Source organism: Dinoponera quadriceps, unplaced genomic scaffold (assembly GCF_001313825.1).
Source record: "Dinoponera quadriceps isolate SergipeBrazil2010 unplaced genomic scaffold, ASM131382v1 scaffold628, whole genome shotgun sequence".
NCBI lineage: Eukaryota > Metazoa > Arthropoda > Insecta > Hymenoptera > Formicidae > Dinoponera > Dinoponera quadriceps.
Genome location: NW_014554836.1, coordinates 82,555 through 101,080, shown reverse-complemented (window position 1 = coordinate 101,080; position 18,526 = coordinate 82,555). Strand labels below are relative to the sequence as shown.

The 18,526-nt window shown below is 40.1% G+C and overlaps 1 protein-coding gene across 1 annotated transcript in view; it reads left to right on the top strand.

Moving 5' to 3' along the window:
- Positions 1-13,074, top strand: part of LOC106742226 (5-hydroxytryptamine receptor 1-like) — a 32,703-nt gene extending 19,629 nt beyond the window's left edge. Inside the window, exons 2-6 of the mRNA XM_014614971.1 lie at positions 8,073-8,411; positions 9,314-9,609; positions 10,687-10,933; positions 12,525-12,734; positions 13,030-13,074. Coding sequence (XP_014470457.1) covers positions 8,277-8,411; positions 9,314-9,609; positions 10,687-10,933; positions 12,525-12,734; positions 13,030-13,074 — 933 coding nt within the window. The 5' untranslated portion in view covers positions 8,073-8,276. The remainder of the gene's footprint in view (positions 1-8,072; positions 8,412-9,313; positions 9,610-10,686; positions 10,934-12,524; positions 12,735-13,029) is intronic.
- Positions 13,075-18,526: the final 5,452 nt, after the last annotated feature.

Sequence of the window (18,526 nt, the reverse complement as noted above, 5' to 3'; positions counted from 1 at the left end):
TGGTAGGTACGATTTACATAGCATTAAAATGCACTATTTACAAGTAAAAGTGGAGTGATCAACGCAAAGCTACTCGCTGTATTGAGAAACGAGTATTGTTGACTCAATTTGGCGAAAAATGTGACTTTTGCGAAACGAACGAGCGATCCCGCCGGTTAGATTTGATAACACAAAGAGCCCTATTGACGATAGTCGATGCCGGTTGCCTGCCTGCGCGTTACCTTTGTGCGTTTAAAGCCCTCAAGCGAGTCTGGGCCGATGCGTGAACGCGACCTGCTCTCTCTTCCACATTTACGCTGGACCGTAAAACCTGACGTTTTGCGTGAAAATTTCAGGCGCGTAAAACTTTTTATCGCGATGTAGAAGGAAAAAATGTACGTTTGCTTCGCGGACCGATACTTTGCAAAAAACGTTCTGCACGATCAGTGACTCATGTCACGATGCTGTCGTTCCTGTGCAGGAAAACATTTCTAGGAAAAATGTAAATATACACACATCGTTCTTCGCGCGATATATTTATTAAAGTCGATATAATTAAATTCGATTTACTCGCACAACTAGCCATCTAGATACGACATATTTCAATTGGAAATTCCGAATTGAAAGGCGTTATAACTCGAGATTGTATTTTTCAAATAAAATTTCTGTCTTTTGGAGCAGCACGGATGTTTTACGGAAATTATAATTGTTGAAATTACGATCGATATGTTGTTCCGCAACAACGAATAGGAAACGTGTCGTTTTGACGCGGCAAATGTATGTATGTTGTTGCGGATGATACGTGTGCTCGATGTGTTACACAATCGTACGATGGAAATATAAACTTCCAAGATGACAGACGATGCGGCAACTGCCGGCACATAGAAGAAACTCACGATACATTCGGCTTATTTGATTGAAAATTACATCAGAAAATTGCTGACTGGGCGAATTTTTCAATAAAGGAATGCGTTAATATAACTTCCTCGGATCGTCTTTAACGTGAGAACTTTGTAAAGCTCGTTACAACGGCTATTCTCTCTCGTTCGTGTGAGATGGAAGCCGCCGTCACCGGAGGTAAGACCGCACAGCGGGAGTGCGAAGGTGGCGGAAAAGGTACGGCGCGGTGATCCCGCTTGATGGAAGAGATTCGAGGAAATAGTCCACCTAGGCGCGTGATCTCGTTTAGAAGATACATAGCACACCCAAAGTATAACGAGGGAAGCGGCTCTTTTTCCACGTACGTGTGGAATATTCGAAAAACGACGGTGGAGATCGCCGAGGAAGATCATCGAACGTGTTTCGCAAGAATATATAACAAAATTTAACGAATTTCATTTCGAATAAGGGATTTAAGACAATGTGTAAAATTTCATTCGTAAACGACGAATATCTTCTGGTCACGTATTCCCGATAAAAACGATTTTCCGAAAAATTTCAATAAAAGACCATTTATTCAGATGATACGTGACTCTGCTCGAAAATAATATAAAATCGTGGGTTATTTTAAGAATTATATAAAGGGAGAATTTATACAGAGTGGAAGAGAAGCAGTGTTCTAGAGGATCAAGCTTGTCGAAGACATTCCCATCATTTTGTTCGACAAAAAGAGCCCAGTACGTTCGCAATTTCTAGTGAGCCTTTACAATTTTGCAGGTATCGAAGCGTGATGCGATGAAGCTTCCGCTGCGCGATGCTCATAGTGCAAATACTGCGAAAACCCATTTCGCGCCGATACAAACGTCGGTCACGGCATACGTGTGTATCGCTTAATCGAATTTTAACATGCGCTAAAAACAAATAAAAGTTTTTTTTATATCGCGCGTACACACACATACAGCAGCATCGACCGTCTCATCGTCCTGCGCGATTAAATTTAACACCTGCCACCTGACAGCAGCGACGTATGTCGGCTCGTAAATCGGTCGAACGAAAATCTAACGATGACGGAAAGAAGGCGATTCAAAATTATCCACCGTTCGCTCCAAGAATCCAGATTCTTTCCGAAATGCTAGAGGCGCGTTGACAGTCAAGTAGATGTATTACTTTTTCTGAGAAGTTACTCTCGGAATTTCCTCAATTTACAATGCAATGAACAAATATAAGACGGAACTGAGGGAAAAAAAAATTTCAAGATGGTTAGCTTAACACTCAATTTCTTTCTCGTTTAAAATAATTATTTAATATTTATTTAATTCAATGCCACATATTAGTATATAAAGTGGCTTGCCTTTCTTTATTTTCTCAACCGATGTCAATGTTCCATCATTCCTCCGACGTCACTTTGCGTTTAAGCCGTTTGACTGATCGTGCAATAAAATGGATATGAGAAGTTTGAACAATAAATGAATCTGTTGCGCGTTGAGGCAAGATACGAGGACGAGAGCTATCGAACTATCGGGCTATCAGCTATCTCGCACGCGCATAGAGTCACCGCCCCAATAAAACCGAAATCCAATTTACAGGATAGGATTGCAAATTTTTTCAATAAAACGTGAGCGCTAGATCGAGGACAATCGGGATATCGCGATAGCCTTCTCTCTCTCTCTCTCTCTCTCTTTCTAATGGGTACCACAAGATATAATATAGCGAGCGTTTAATAACGCATTCGAAAAAGTAATACAGATTAATAAACATTGTTCTATTATAGATGTTCGTCTCAAAATTCATACAGTTTTTTTCTTTAAACGGCCGGTGGCTTATCAAAAAAATTAATTGACCGACAAAAGGAAAAGGATATTCAATAATTTTTTAGCGTTGCCTATGCAACGAATTAAAAGTATTTGCATGTTTTATTCTCTTGGAAATCACTTTAAACGAAAAGGGAAATGTCGTTGCAAAGTTTTCTATAAAGTATATTTTTATTAGTATCAAAATAAAATTATTTGTAATTCGTGTAAATATCTTTTTTATTCTCTATGCGAGAGAGAATGATTGAGATGATGAATTGAGAGATAATTGACAGATGAATCGATGACAAGCTTTTATATTTTATCATTTAATACGACGCAATTAATGTAAACATTAAAGTGATAAGAGAATTATAGCCCTTTCAGCATGGAATTTGTGTGGAAATATCTTCCCAACGCTCGTGAATGCTCCAATTTTAGACATATTCCATTTTATTATTATCAACACAAGGCAGCAGACTGAACTGCGACGTACGCAAAGTGCGAACTTACTGCCAAGCTTGAAATCCTTGCTCTGCACTTGTGTTGTATGACGCTCACGTGTCGCAAGTGGACACGTTTACCGTTGTCACTCGGCGAAAACGTTCTCACGTCCCTGTCAACGTCGATAAGGAAGAGAAAAAACGTTCGCTTCCTTTTTTTCATTTCAATGACATGTCCAATAATTTACTGATTCGACCGTATAGATCGATGTCCGAGAATTGATTATATTTCATGAAAATGTTGGATATTACTCACTTGTTATGTTATGCAGTAACACTTTAATATCGCTTACCCCGTTATTTTTTATTTACTACTCGTGATTCTCGTGAACATATATTCGGCCGAATATTTTCTCGCGCGTTGGACGAACTAGAAAATGTGCTCTTAAGTGATGGGGGATATCCGCCGAAGTGAGGTCTGCTAATGGGTTAACGTTGTTAAGGTTGTATTTTGTCAACCCCTCTCTCACACATCGATAAAAAAATACTAATCATCGTCTCCAAGGCCGCGATCCATCTTGTCTTTCGTAAGTGACTTCTCGAAAGTAGGTCGAAGCGTCGTGAATTTACTCAGCAACTTCCCCTTGTCTGAAATCCTGACGCATATCTGTATCAATGTACACAAACGTACGTGCGCACGCATATACAGTGTGTTCGGGAAAGACAATACCATAATATCGTGTCAGCGTATTTAACGTGCGATCTGAATTTTGCTGAAAAATGTTGTATAAGCGTAAATGAATCTGAATCTCAACAATTATATATAGTATGATATTGCTTGATTCAATTCTCATCTCAAAGTTCAGTTCTGAAAAAATAATTGTATTCCGAGTCATCCTCTACGTATCGTAAGTATATTTGTGCACATTGATCGAATCCGTTGAATTTACTTCCTCATAAAAAAGCTTATTTGTAAAAAGAAGAATCGAGTCTTCCAAATCGAATCTCACACGATTCTACGACAATATAACATCTGTCGTGCTAAATTATTCTCCTCTACGCTCTCCACATAACGAAGAAATTATATCTACAGTCACACACATATTTGTATATAATAGAAAAGGGAAGAGAATATCATTAATCCTTTATTCGCTTATATTTTTTTTATATTTTTATCTTTATAACGTATATACGCTTGTACAGGATTACATCAGAATGTCAAGTGACAAGTTAAAAGAGGGTTAATCCGGAATTTACGTTTCTTCGTCGAAGCACGGCATTGAGCGATCTACAAGTCTCTCGAATGCTTTATAGCCCAGTGCACCCGATCGTTCAGCCTACCACGTTGTACTGCTTGTCTTTCGGCAACAAAGAGATTTTCCCTGTAATCTGACCGGTCGAACTGCGACGAAGCTGAGGTTCTCGCCGAACATTTCCATTGCGCTCTCGCGTCTCTTATTCGAAAACCAATAAATAGATTCGTTTCTTTACGAAGAAATCGTCGCGCCTCGCAGGGGAGAAATTGAGAAGTCAACATTTCAATTATATAACAACAGGCGGACAAATCTGCAAACAGATACCGCCGGCCGGAATAAATATCGTCTAGAATGTTGACAAACACGTATGATAATTGAAAATTGTCCAGGAAACAACACCTATGCTGTTTGTAATTTAGCAACTGTAATATTTAAAATCACAGACAATTCGGAAATCATTTTGATGTAACGACAATAATTTTAGATAAAATTCCTCGAATCTCGACGAAAATCGCTATCCGACGATTAAGAGGGAAATATCTCGTGGCGTGTGAGCTCAATAGAATCCTCCGTGGAGCAATGGATGCGAGCGTAGAAGCGAGTAATTAAATTGACCGTAATACCATAGGCTATCCGTAGTCAATCCGTCAATTTCGCGGGAGAATTTTTCGCGTATATCGATGCGATATACGTGCGATGTATATGTGCGCGCGCATGTCATTTCAAACGATTGATCACAATTGACGAATGATCGGCGGAAGCACCGATTGTACCAAAACTTCCTTCATCGTCAAAATCATTTTTTCGCACTATTCACGCATGTAATTTCAGCAAAAGGATTCGTTTACTTTACGACGCGTGTTCTCGCCAAAATGCACGATTACATGTCAAGCATATACTTCATAACGAAACAATCGTAGTGGGTGGCAGGTTTAATTTGCGTACGCCTAGTATTTTGATTTTAAGATCGACAACCTTGCGAGTTCTTTGTCTTCGAATTTGCAACAGTGCACAACAATGCGAGTTCGATAAATCAGCCACTGGTTATATCTATCATTCGCGATGATTTCAATGCGAAATATTACGAACGAATGAATGGAGCTTGCTTTTACGATGTTTGAGATGTAGTTAAGTGAAAATTGATAGCAGGAGCACAAGCAAGGATAACGCAACAAATTATCGATCCATTAGTAACGATCGTAAGTGCTACGGCTAAAAATTTAACACTCGCAGTCATTATATATATAAGTGTGCATCTCGGTATTTTTTCTTTTTCTTCTGATTTGTTTGCTAAACACACACACGCACACACACGCTTCTAGTGATCACGGTCTTATCGATATAACCGTCATGCAGACATCACGAGTCATCAGCTCGCCGATTAATAAATAAGGCAAGATAGATAAGTATTTTCCATTGGCATTGTTGAACATTTTTTTTTGAGGAATGAAACCGATCGAAAAGTTTGTCGGCGATGATGAAAGTGCACTCCGACGAAGCTGTTGCGAGCAATTTGTCAGCGAAACATTCAGCGTGAAACACAAGCAGGATGATTACTCATAGTTCTCGCGAGGCGACACGGCTGCTGCATCTAAGCAGTAGAAACACGCAAAAATAATTTCTTCCGCTGCATTAATCGTTCGCGTACCATTGGAAAAGGAATTTTTTCTACGATCCTCATTCATTAGACGGCCCGTGTAATTTTATGCTACTACGTCCAAGAGACATCGCAATGTAACTCGGCAGCTCGCGTGAAATTGAATTCACTTTAATTTTCTCCTCTTTTCTTACGTCGAGCCTTCCGAATATTCCGAATACCTGACACTTTCTTTCCTTTCTTTCTTTCAACAAGATAGACAAATGTTCCAAGATCAAGACTGATGTGCTAACCGTGAGAAGATTAGTTATCGCACAATTATCTTATCGCTAATTGTGCTGCACGAGTTGACAGAACATTCTACCGAGATAAATTCTTCGGTTTATCAGATTGAAATTATCGTGACTGTTCCAATTCTCCTCCGAGAGATTAAAATAGCCAATCGATTGGTCGAGACTATTGGTTCAGATTTCATTTTCGCCTCTGCAAAATTATGATCTCGCTCGACTTTGTTCGATTCTGCGTAAAAGAAAAGGACATGCGCCACTTTGCCGTTAATCGAGGAACGATCGGGAAAAAACGACAACGAGGAGCATTTTAATGCAGTTTGAGAGTATAATTCGATTTACGGACTCTTAAGGAGCCTATTTCTGATAAAACTAGGAGGAAAGAACACTATTGAAATTAACAATCTGTAGTCAACAATCAGTCACTGATCCATTATTTTAAGAAATAAAAGGCGTTACATTTCAGATTGTGATTAAAATCCTCTTTATCAAAACGATGTGTATGCGATGTGTATTCTCATATTCCGAGATTCACCATTTCTTCGCACGACTAATTCGGCACGACCATTTCAGCAAATTACATTTTCACAGAGCTCAGCATTGGTTAGAGAACGTAACTACTTAGCGTGTCAACGTAATTGGAGTTTCTTTCACTTCATGGTGTGATACACGTCTCGTGTGCATTTCTATCGATTCGATATCGTCGCAAGATATTGTGCCACCATGCGACTGCAAACAAAAACTGGCTGCAGTATGTCCTCGCGCAGAGTGCGCGTCTTTCTACAGAAGAAGTGTAAAAAAATTTAATAACACGGAGTCTAATAAAAAAAAAGGGGAGGAGGGGGATTATCCTCTATTGTGATGTGGAAATAATTGTTTTTCACGATTATCTTGCTTTAACGCGTACATTATATCGTTCTTATTTCATTTTTATTTCGTATATTTTTTACGTTTTCTTCGACGAATAGAATAAAAATGTTATAAGAATTCTAGACATACTGACATATTCTCTTTATAGAGTCCTTCTGAAGCATTTATGACACTTGAGATCGTAAAATGCGTAAAACAATATATAAAGACAACCGACTCGTTACGTGCTAGCTTGAGATACGTAAAACATTTAAATACCGACATCTCGTATAATTCCAATTAGGTGAAAATCTAATAAAGACCAGACGGCGAAATAATTAGGTCGCTGGTAGACGAAGAAGCACGTAGTAGGACTCTTTGGTATCTCGTCGACAACGTAAATATTTCAAATTTTGGCCGCTGCAACATCTCCATCTGGGGAGCTTTCGAAATTCTCAGCCGCTGAATAGTCGATATCAATCACACGACATTTTTAACGTAAAAAACTCTCGTTGGTTTTCACCAACGTCAAAGCCGTCAAGGCGAAAGAGGGTTTGGTGCGGAATTCCACTCGAAATGTTTAAATCGACAATTTTTGCCTCTACAAGACGATCCTACCCGCACAATCCGATTCGCTCTACTATTCCGTTTCGCATTGACGAAAGTAGCGCGTTTTCATTGCTCTCTGCTCTTTTTCCAAGAGTTATTCCCTTTTCGTTTCTTTAAAAGTCTCATTTCTTACCCGTGACGGAGTGAATGATTTCGAATTAAAGGGATTCAGCAAGTGTCGCGCTTGTTGTCCCCACATTATCTTCTTAGTAACACTCAAATGCACTCTATCGCTTTCCCCTAACGAGCTCGGTACACACATTCAGTCGTAAATATTGATGGAAAAACCAACGGAAAGTGTTGAAACTTCTATCCTGAAAGGAAGGAGTTCGTTCCCAGCCCTCGGATAGGCTCGTCAATCACGGCGAAACGCGATTTTGCAGAGAAGCTGAAAGCTCGTCGTCCCGCGTTGGACCGCGGGAGAATCGTTGTCGCTGCTCAACTCGTCCGGCGGAATCGAGCGAGGATTCTCATGCACGCCGTGAACTTGCGAGGCATCCCGCGGTCGAGAGGAGAGAAGGAGCATGACGTAGTCGTCGGCGAGGGGGGCCCTTGGGATGCTCCAGACTTCCGGCTAGGGTCGTCATATGGAGGGGCAGGACGTAACCACCGCGGACGGCAATCTGTTACCAAACTTCACGAGTTCCATCGCCGCCAGCCGCGGTACCGACGATTTCTTTCAGGGCTTTCCCGGCAAGAACTCGCCCTACACCACTGCTCAGGTGAGCCGCGTTGCCGAATGATTCGCGCGAAAGATATCACACGTCTGTCGAACAAAAGCGGAATTCTTCTTCTTTCTGTTACACCACCCTTTTAGCGCGACTTTAATAACGATTCAATCATGCGCTTTGGCTAACGGAAGAAGTTTTTTCCTGTCTAAATCAATATTTACGCAAAAAGCCATCTATCAACCACGAGTTCGGTGATTGAAAATGCGTGGAAACAACAACGTTTGCAAACGAAAATATATGTACAACGCAGTAAACACGGTGCGCCGAATATTTTCCATTTTAATCGTGTTACGTGTCGCGGAATAAAATTAATTGTCGCACGGACGCACGGACTTATTTATTCCCTCATTTAGCGTCCGCGCGCCGCGATAATCGATAATCTACGGGAAGAATAACCAGCAGATAGTTACAGCGAAATGCGCGATATTTCGACGATCAAAGATATTATTGAAAAGTGCTTGTCATATGCAATATTCACGCTAGATATTTCAGAAAATCTTGTAAAAAGGATAGTTTGAAACACACTCTGTGTTATAAAGTTCGCCGAATTAATCCCGTTTAAACATTTTATGCCGAATGCTGTCTCGATTTTCACATAGATCGAATTACCACAACGTAACGCTGAAACATCACAAACGATAAAACAGGTTGACACATGTTTTCTTCTTTAATAGATGATCCCTCTTTCTATTAACACGTGATATTTAATAACGTAGTATTGACCCCAACTGCAGAATTTATTACCTTTGCAAAATTGATTTACCGCATTGCACTTAGACCGTCACCTCTGATGTATGTTTTGAAAGTTTTCCTTGCATACTTTACGCTCTCAAGTTTCTAGTGAAAAATAGCGAGAAAACAGGATAGTTTAACAGGAGCGTTCACGTGTTCAGGCAATACTCATCGCCTTGGTGCTCGGCATCATCATCGTCGGCACTGTGATCGGGAATATCTTGGTGTGCGTCGCGGTATTCCTCGTTAGAAAGCTACGTAAACCTTGCAACTATCTGCTGGTCAGCCTGGCGGTCAGTGATCTTTGCGTAGCCCTTCTGGTGATGCCGATGGCGTTGCTATACGAGATATCAGGCAACTGGTCCTTCGGCTGGATCATGTGTGACCTCTGGGTCAGCTTCGATGTGCTCAGTTGCACCGCCAGTATCCTCAATCTCTGCATGATATCCGTGGACAGGTGAGTACGTATTGCGCTAGTTAATTAACGATACCTCCGATATTCGATTCGGCCAGTCACGCAAATCACATCAAGCGCTGCTGATTGTATCGTAGTAGCGATGTGGTATATAATATATAAATATTCTCCGCTAACTTATACATGCGAATGTATTGTTTCTCCAATCCGCCGCATAAAAATAATACAGTGCAACATAATAACGTGATCGCACACACGCGTTGATGACTTCACAATCAGCGACGCTTTAGCCTCTCGATAATTATAATATAGATAGGTGTGAGAACAAAGACGTGCATAATGAAAAATTCGACGAGAAGAGAGATGTATCACAGCTTTCTCACATTTTTTTTTTTTACAAAAGTTGGGGAGATATCCAGGAATTGCAATCAGACGTATTTGCATGCGAGTGTATGTAAATATCGGACAGACAGGCACAGTCGATCGAATAATCCGTTCGTAGCCATTCGCTCGATCTCATTCCGTCCTATTTGCAGCGGAAACGCTCTTCAAATATGCGGTCTTCAAGCGGTCCCGTTACTCAGCGTGCGCAACACACTCGGTATTTTTGCACCGCCATATTTTATTAACGTTTTATTTCGCGAACAGTTTATGAGTTCATGATTGAAATAGTTGCGGGTGGTAGCGCCGTCGCATTGTTTCGAATATCGCGGCGATGTTTCTCGCCGTTTCAGCTCACACTCGTTCGGTTAATTGCGCGAGCATAGAAACCGCCTTTCCGTCGTACACAAAGCTCACACACTTCGGAAAGGTCGCTTTTATCCACCGGCCGAACATCGTTCACGAGTGTTGTAAAAAATAACTTGCTCGGCAAATCACACGCTCGATGAATAATCAACAGTCATGATGTTCGAACATATGTATGCGTTTGATTAGAAAATTTCCATGTCATTAGGGACTGCGGTAATGAAGTCTTTTATTATCGACTAGTAATTTCTTGTTTTTTCTCATTCCCTATTCAAACTACATTCACTTCTCTATAATACTTCTCATATTTTATACAACAATTTTCCTATATTTGATTAATACTCGCGATGGTAATAAAGTTATATATGAAAGGTACTGGGCGATTACGAAGCCGCTGAAATACGGGGTGAAAAGGACGCCACGCCGGATGATCGTCTATGTCAGTCTTGTTTGGCTGGGGGCAGCCTGCATCAGCCTACCGCCCTTGCTGATAATGGGAAACGAGCACTCGTACTCCGAGAACACCGGCGCTTCGCATTGCGTAGTTTGCCAAAACTTTTTCTATCAGATCTACGCTACCCTCGGCAGCTTTTACTTACCGCTCATCGTCATGATTCAGGTCAGTGTAGATTAATCAATTCTCTTTTTTATTTATTTGAGACCTCTGAAAATTATGGAAAACTATCCGTTAACGAATATTATAGTAACGTGTTTAGAAAATAAAGATAAAGATTAAGTGGTCCAAATATATATGTTTGCTTGTAATACATCTCATTGCAATCTTGTATAGAGGAAAAGAGGTAGTATTTAGTTACAAACAGATTACCGCGTCGAGCGCAGCGTAAATATACGCGTAATTCGTGTCGAAGATGTTTGGCTAATGAGTAATTAAACAAAGTTAAACGAGCTTCCCGCTCGCAGATTGACAGATAAACAGCAATTATACCTCTTTCTCTATTTATCCACCTTCTTCCGTCTGTCTATCTATCAATCGGTCTATCTTGCCGGAAAGTTAATTTTACGATTGAATATACCGTGATAAAAAGAGCAAAACTTGCGGCAGTAGGAGGGAGAAAGAAAAATTATCAACGTTCTTCGTGACCAAAAATGCTACTTATTTGGAAAACCATAGAGCGGACAAAATGATACAATATAATCTACGCGAAATAATCTGTGGAAAAACGATCCAGTAATTATAGTTAAGAGGTTGAACACGTTTGCTTACGAAATATTGAACGTGGATTAATAGAAAATCAATAGTGATGTACATGGGTTTTCATTAATTCACGCACGAGTACAACATAGTGTGTGTAAAGCGGTCGTACGTTATCGATTGCATGATTATCCGGAAAAATAAATTCGTCGCGCGTACAACATTTTAGAGACAATTGAAAGAGACGGTTATTATCCGGACAGACGAGTACTACCTCGGATTTGATACATTAAAGGAACTTGGCTCGGATAGCGTTTATAATTGTCATGTCCGAAATATCTCGCCGAAACACACCGCCTCTTTTCCCGTCGATGAAACTGCTTTAATATTTATCGCTATATAAGATATATTTTCTGGAAACGATTCCGGTATTTTAATAAATTGACATATAAAATTGATGGGTAAGTTTATTCAACAATGTTGCTCCAAGTAAACTTGTTCTCGCGCAAATATAAAGCGCAATTGTTAGCTACATTTAGAAATACTCCCGCAATTATCGGAAAATATTTCAACATGTAACGTTAATTACACGACGAAATTGTTTCTCCCAGTAATCCATCGAGCCGCTTATCGTCGTCGCTCGCTCGATGCGTCCCTTTATTTACATTATACGTCAGGCGGCTCTCTTTTGTGTCGCGCGACACGCTGTTGTTCGTTATTCGCGCTACGAAGTAGAAGCCGTGCATGAAATATGCAGCAGAATGTTCGTTCGAAATTGCCGCCGCACATTAGCACGCGAGAATGCTCGCGGTAGAATTTGAACCGTTTTATTCGCGAATTAAAATATACATTCATAAGCGTTGCATAACGATCGATGACTCGGAAAAAAAAGCACATCAGTGTAATGACGAAACGTTCCATCACAAGTAGCTCGCGATGATACAGCGACTAATTGAATTTAAGGCTCGTAAGTGAGACGACGTATCTCTCCAGAGGGAGAGAATGCTTATTTTAAGACACGGTTTTTGTTTCAAAAGTGTTAATCGCATCTTTGCAGGTGTACTGTAAAATATTCTGCGCTGCGCGCAGAATAGTCCTCGAGGAGATAAGAGCGCAGCTTCACCTGGAGGTGCACTGCCATCTTGATATGGAGCCGGCGACCGTCTCGCAACACCCAACACCCGCCGTCATGAGCCGTCAATTCAATTCCGACATACAGAGCAGTCCATCGGTGAAACAACACAGAAGTTCCAGCGCGTCCACTACGGTGAGCGTCCATGTCCTTTTCAACCACAGGGTATAACGCACCTACACCCCTTGGAAAAGAAACTCTGCTAAATAAATCCAATTTATCACGAAAATAAACGAAGATAAACATTCCGTTTCTCGATTAGCTTCTTATGGCCCAATATAAAGATTGTTCATATAAAAGAGTTGTACAGAGAGAATTTGTGAAATCAAGACCTTACTTTACGTAGGAAATGTTGCACACTGCTGAACTTTCAAAATTAACTGCCGAATCTTACAACAAAAGAAGTAGAACATTTTTCTTTCTCGTATAGGTGCGTTTACCACCAGGCTTTAGGGTAAAGCAGAACAAGCGGTAGACAAGTTAGATGGGAAATTTCAAGACTTACTTTGATTATTCGCTAATACGTCATCTCAGATCCACTTTTCCTTTATTATACCCGCCGATACAGCGTTCGACCTCAATATCGATATAATATTAATGTTCGCTAATATATTTTCACGTAGCTTGGAAAACTATGAAAAGGTCCAGTGAAAAAGTCGATTTACCACTTTCTCACGATCGAATGGTATTAGCGATGCCTCGATATTTCTCTGCATGTCGGTCCACAATCTCTCATCGTTCTCTCGCGTGAGAAGTGCCTTTTTCGATATAACACGGTTCGTTGATCGTACATCAACTGATCTTCGCGAAATTCTTTGAATTCCCGATCGACCTTGTCATCAAATCAATGCAATTATATTCCCAATGAAACTTAAAACGGACTTTGATGTCCGTTATCCGTGCCGTGGTTGCAACTTCGAGTCTCGCGAATTCTACAATTTGATAACGTAATAAAAGGAAGAAAAAGATAAAAAAAAGTTATGTGGATACCTCTTTTTTCGTTGTTCTCCATTTATTGTATATTCAAATAGCTCGACTATTTCAGTGGTACAATAATCGCGCGTATACATGAATAACGTCGACGTCTATATAAACGGCAACGATCGATGTTTATCCAACAGCAGCAACCAACCGACATTTTGCGCGTGACGTCAATTCGGATCGCGCGCGAACTGTCGGCGCCGATTGTTCGAGAGTCCGGTTATAGCTCTGGCTCAAACAATGGGGCGCTTTTTTGCGCAATATCGAATCTCCGCGTCGACGTGCCTTAAACACAAATTCCTCTCTCTCTCTCTCTCTCTCTCTTGACTGCTTGACTTACTGCGCAAATTTAACACTGTATTTATTCATTATCGCGAATTTGCGTGGCTAAATTTACGACAAAAGCGTAACGAAGACAGAAAATGTTTTTAAAAAAGTTTGCAAAAATTGCGACAATAAGCTATTTTGCAACGCGCAGAAACACCCAATCGCAAACATCACACAACGAGCACACTTTCAATTAAATGTTCGATGCTTTGCAAAGTCGAGCTTCTAATTAAAAGACATCTTCTTCGTAGTAACAGAGAAAAGCGTCAAAACTGTAACAATTTATTGTTCTAATTTCCAAAGTGACTATATTTTCATTCCATTACTTTTGTATTCTCACAAAGCAGCGATTAATTGTACCATTATGAATGCCAAGATGAATGCGATGTAAGTCTGTCTGCGCGGCACCATAGTGCATTTTACAGTCGAACCGTGCCGAATCGATGCCGCGGACCCACCCAAAAGATACTCTCTCTTCCCCGCTTGCTTGTCAAGTGAAACTCCAATATACACTAATAGATCAGCGTGGCGATTAAATAAAATGATAAGTCAATTGCCGCAACAAGATGCACAACTATAATATGAGATTTGTTTAGCAAGACCTCAAATATTAAAAAGATATGAAATTTACAAGATGGTTCAGTCACTTCTGGTGGAAGAGGAAGACTGCACGAGGAATACGAACGAAAGAAAGAGTTGCGTTCTGCATTCATGAAGAGAAATGGAGGTTCTTGGGTATCGCGAAAAGATATGAGAAATTCTCTGAGACTGCTATGACAATAACACCATATTCACGTAGAGTAATCGAGAGAAATAAGGGCGCACAATAACTCACAGAAGATCTTGTCGTTTCGATGTACTATTATTTAGAAGATTATAAACGTTCCTCCATCTCGCTCCACGATACCGAACTGCTATTGATTCGTTTCGCGGCGAAGAGAAAGTTAAATGGCGAAAGACGCCTGGGAGAAATTAATTGGATGGCAAACGAGTTTTGAAGCAATAATTTCATTTCGAACTATTATCAGCTGCCTCACTCAGATCGTTTGCACAAACTTAAAATTGCTACACATAACGATCTCTCTTCCCCGGAGGCAGATAATGCAATATCGTTACTCAGAACGATTCATTCCCGTAGAAGGTATCCCCAAAGTAGATATTCGGCAAGAATGAAAATTGAGATGAAATTTCCGTTCCGCAAGAAAAAAATAACACTCGTTTCGCTTTATGATGCGCTAAAATATATCGCAGAAAACGTCCGCTACAAACTTACTATGACATTAGCCGTCCATCGTAGAATTAATTTCTCACGCGGTATGCGCGCATGCATGTAACACAAGAACCGCCAGATAAATTGGCCACCCACCACGAAGTTAGTAATCGCGGGTCCGTAGCTTACCCCGAAATCAGGTTAAACCGTAAAGTCAATATTGTAGCTCGTAGTTGTGCGAGAACGCGCCGAGAGACACGATAGGTACGTACATCATTTATATCCGATCTCGATACCATCGATAATCAATGGACGAGATAATGAGGAGACCTTCGACTTCAATTTGTCCTGCGATTTATCAGCGAATACTCGGGCGGGATACTACGACCGGATCTAATATTTCCAAGTATCTAGAATGCGCGCTTTACAGTAGTAGTGAGCTTCACTAGTGCTTAAAATTTATTGCGTGCGAGGATGGCTTGATTTTCAAGTGACAGAGTGCGTTTCGCCAATATATGCACGTTCAGTGTTATCTGTCCACGTAGATCACAATATAATACGTGCCGTAACGTGAGATGATTTCTCAATCAGTGATTAGCGTTACGTTGTCAGTGTTAATGGTTGATTCCGATACGAGAATATTTGCATCGAGTCCGTTATTTCCTCATGTTTTTTTCTTCATTCCTGTAAGCTTTAAATGAGTCGTCATCTCATTTCAAAAGGATTTCATTTTAACAGCAGTATTTTCGATATCGCTTTTCGAAAGCTAATATTTTCCGAAATATTTAGGCAACAATAATTTTTTGGATAAACATCTTTAAGTACATATGTACAATCATTCTCTTTCCTTTTATCTTATTTCCACTCAATGAATACAATGAATGGTTCGATGATCTAAGGGAGCTGTCCGATAGGAAAGCGCTCCCGTTTCATGAGAATACAGATGCCTCGTTAATCGCATGCGTAAATACTTAAAAATGTATCTTTAACAACACTCACGGGAGTACCATGTTTGTCGTCGTTAACATTCCAGCTAGTACGAAAGTGCAATTTTCAATATTAATACGGCGCATAAGCAGTTGAGAATCGTACACCCGAGGTGTAAACATTAGGGAGAATTCTTCGTAGGAACCTAAGACCATTCGCCAAAATGTCGTAATTACAAAAGCGTTAAATCTGGAGCAAAAAAGACTAAGCTTTGGAGAACGAATTCGACAAATATTAATCCGCATCATCGTATTTTATTTCGGGAAAATTATATTTTGTTTTGAAAGAATTTTAATACATTGATCTCTCTCTTTTCATACTTTCCAATAACATTTTAATAAGCATCGTTTGCTAGAAAGCTTCAGTTGGTCGCGATTTTTGGTAACGTGAGAGAATATCGCGTATAATTACATTTATAAATCAAAAAATGGTCCATCCGCGTCGATTTACTTAGGTCGAGGTGACGATGCTTTCATACTCTTTGGAGATGTGAAAAATTTCTAGTAAATCTCTGCTTGAGTACTATACATATTTTAACGAGATATTTTTACTAACGTCGCGGCATTTCTATATATACATGTCTTCGTTACAAGTTAAAAAGAATCTTTCCCTCTTCCTTTCAATTTTCCTCCATTGTTATATCATCATTTATTTTACAATGCACATCTAATGTACGCGAAAGGAACAAACAAATCAATTTATTGAAATAGAATATATCAGCGTTGCATATATGTACATATATCTCGTGAAATCCAGCGCTGCATCTTCGGGCATGATTTGGGTAAATGCTACCAAATGCGACCGCATGCCAGCCGAGAGGGGCCAAACGGAAGAGGAGAGGTGGAGAGGTAAAAGCCGAGAGTGCTAATTGCGCCTGGTTTTGTTTCGCGAATTTGCATTCGTGTACCGTGCGTTTAACGACGCGGTCACTGCGGCCACCCGTTTCATGCAACAACGGACGACGCGAGTGTAAAAAGAATCATCAGCAGTGCTGCCGCAGTCCTGTGGTTCTTTAGCTTGTTGATTAGATAACGCGTCGTAGTAATATATATTAACAAGAGTAAGTGATTGAGTATAGTGAATATTAAGAGGAGAGCGACTGTATAAAGAACGGCATCACATTATAACGTGAATGCATTTGACTTGACGCCTTAGTTCAGGAGCCATCTTCTTCCGCAAAAAGCGCTGCTCCTCGTACTAGTAATTCGTTTAACCCAAATGCGATGATGATACCGCGTGTAAATCGAGCGATATTCGAATATAATACCTGCCGCGTAATCCAGCCGTGCATGAATATCGCGTGGGAAACTGGACCAGATAATGGAACAATTGATGGATATCGATAGATATCGATTATTGCCAGTTCGCATAGCGCTCGTAATGACGAACGATAGTCTCTCGTCTTTCGAATTTCAAGAACTGCCATTTCAGCACTTTTAGCTCCCACCTATGTTGAATATATTTTGATAATATAATTTATTAATCTAATTGCTACATATCGATTCAAACAGATTGGGACAGAACTAAATGAATAATTAAACGTTCGCAGCTTTGTCGCGTTAAAACACTTGTTCAAAAACACTTGTTCACAAACTTTTTAAGCGAACACAAGACGGTACTGTCAGACAATAGGTTTGTTAATTTACAAACAAAATAGATGACACATATTAATTATCGTGGCCATACAAGATGTTTCCAACTTGAAACGATCATGCTAATGTATCGTAGGTAAAAATTAGAGAGGAACGTCTTGTAAAAATACAAGAAATGCGTAAATGTAGCAACGATAGCTATTGTCATCCGCGTATCGTTGAAGAAAGGAAAAAAAGAATGATAGAAATGATAAGAGAACGAATAGTCGACAAGCAACGACGATATATTCTACATACGTTCGTATATCCCTTTGTTGTGAAATAGCATCGATGACAAGCACGAAGGTAAATTGACATAAGAGTAAAATAAGATCGATTTTTACTGCGAATACTCTCTCTCTCTCTCTCTCTCTCTTTCAAAATTTCTATGAATGCCACGTTTCTACGACAACCCAACAAAAATACGTGTCTTACAACGTTTCGCACATTCAAATTAATATATTTCTGCAAGATATATTTTTCCGGTAAACTTTCAAAATTCCAATTTTCGTATGTGACCACTTTTAAATGTAGAAGTTGATTGAGTGTAACTTTTATCCTTGTGCGAGCATATTGCAAATGCAAAGCCCTAACAGACATAGATCTGAAAGGTTGCCTGCCCACTGTCGGCGATAAAGCTCCCTGTGCCGGTCCTTCACTTCCTATCACGAAGACTACAAGCTGACGTTATACGTAACCGACGACCCCGATACGCACGTGTTGCCCTCGGTCAAAAGTCGAGCTCTTCAATAAGAGAGAGAGAGAGAGAGAGAGGCCTATTTTCTGACTAA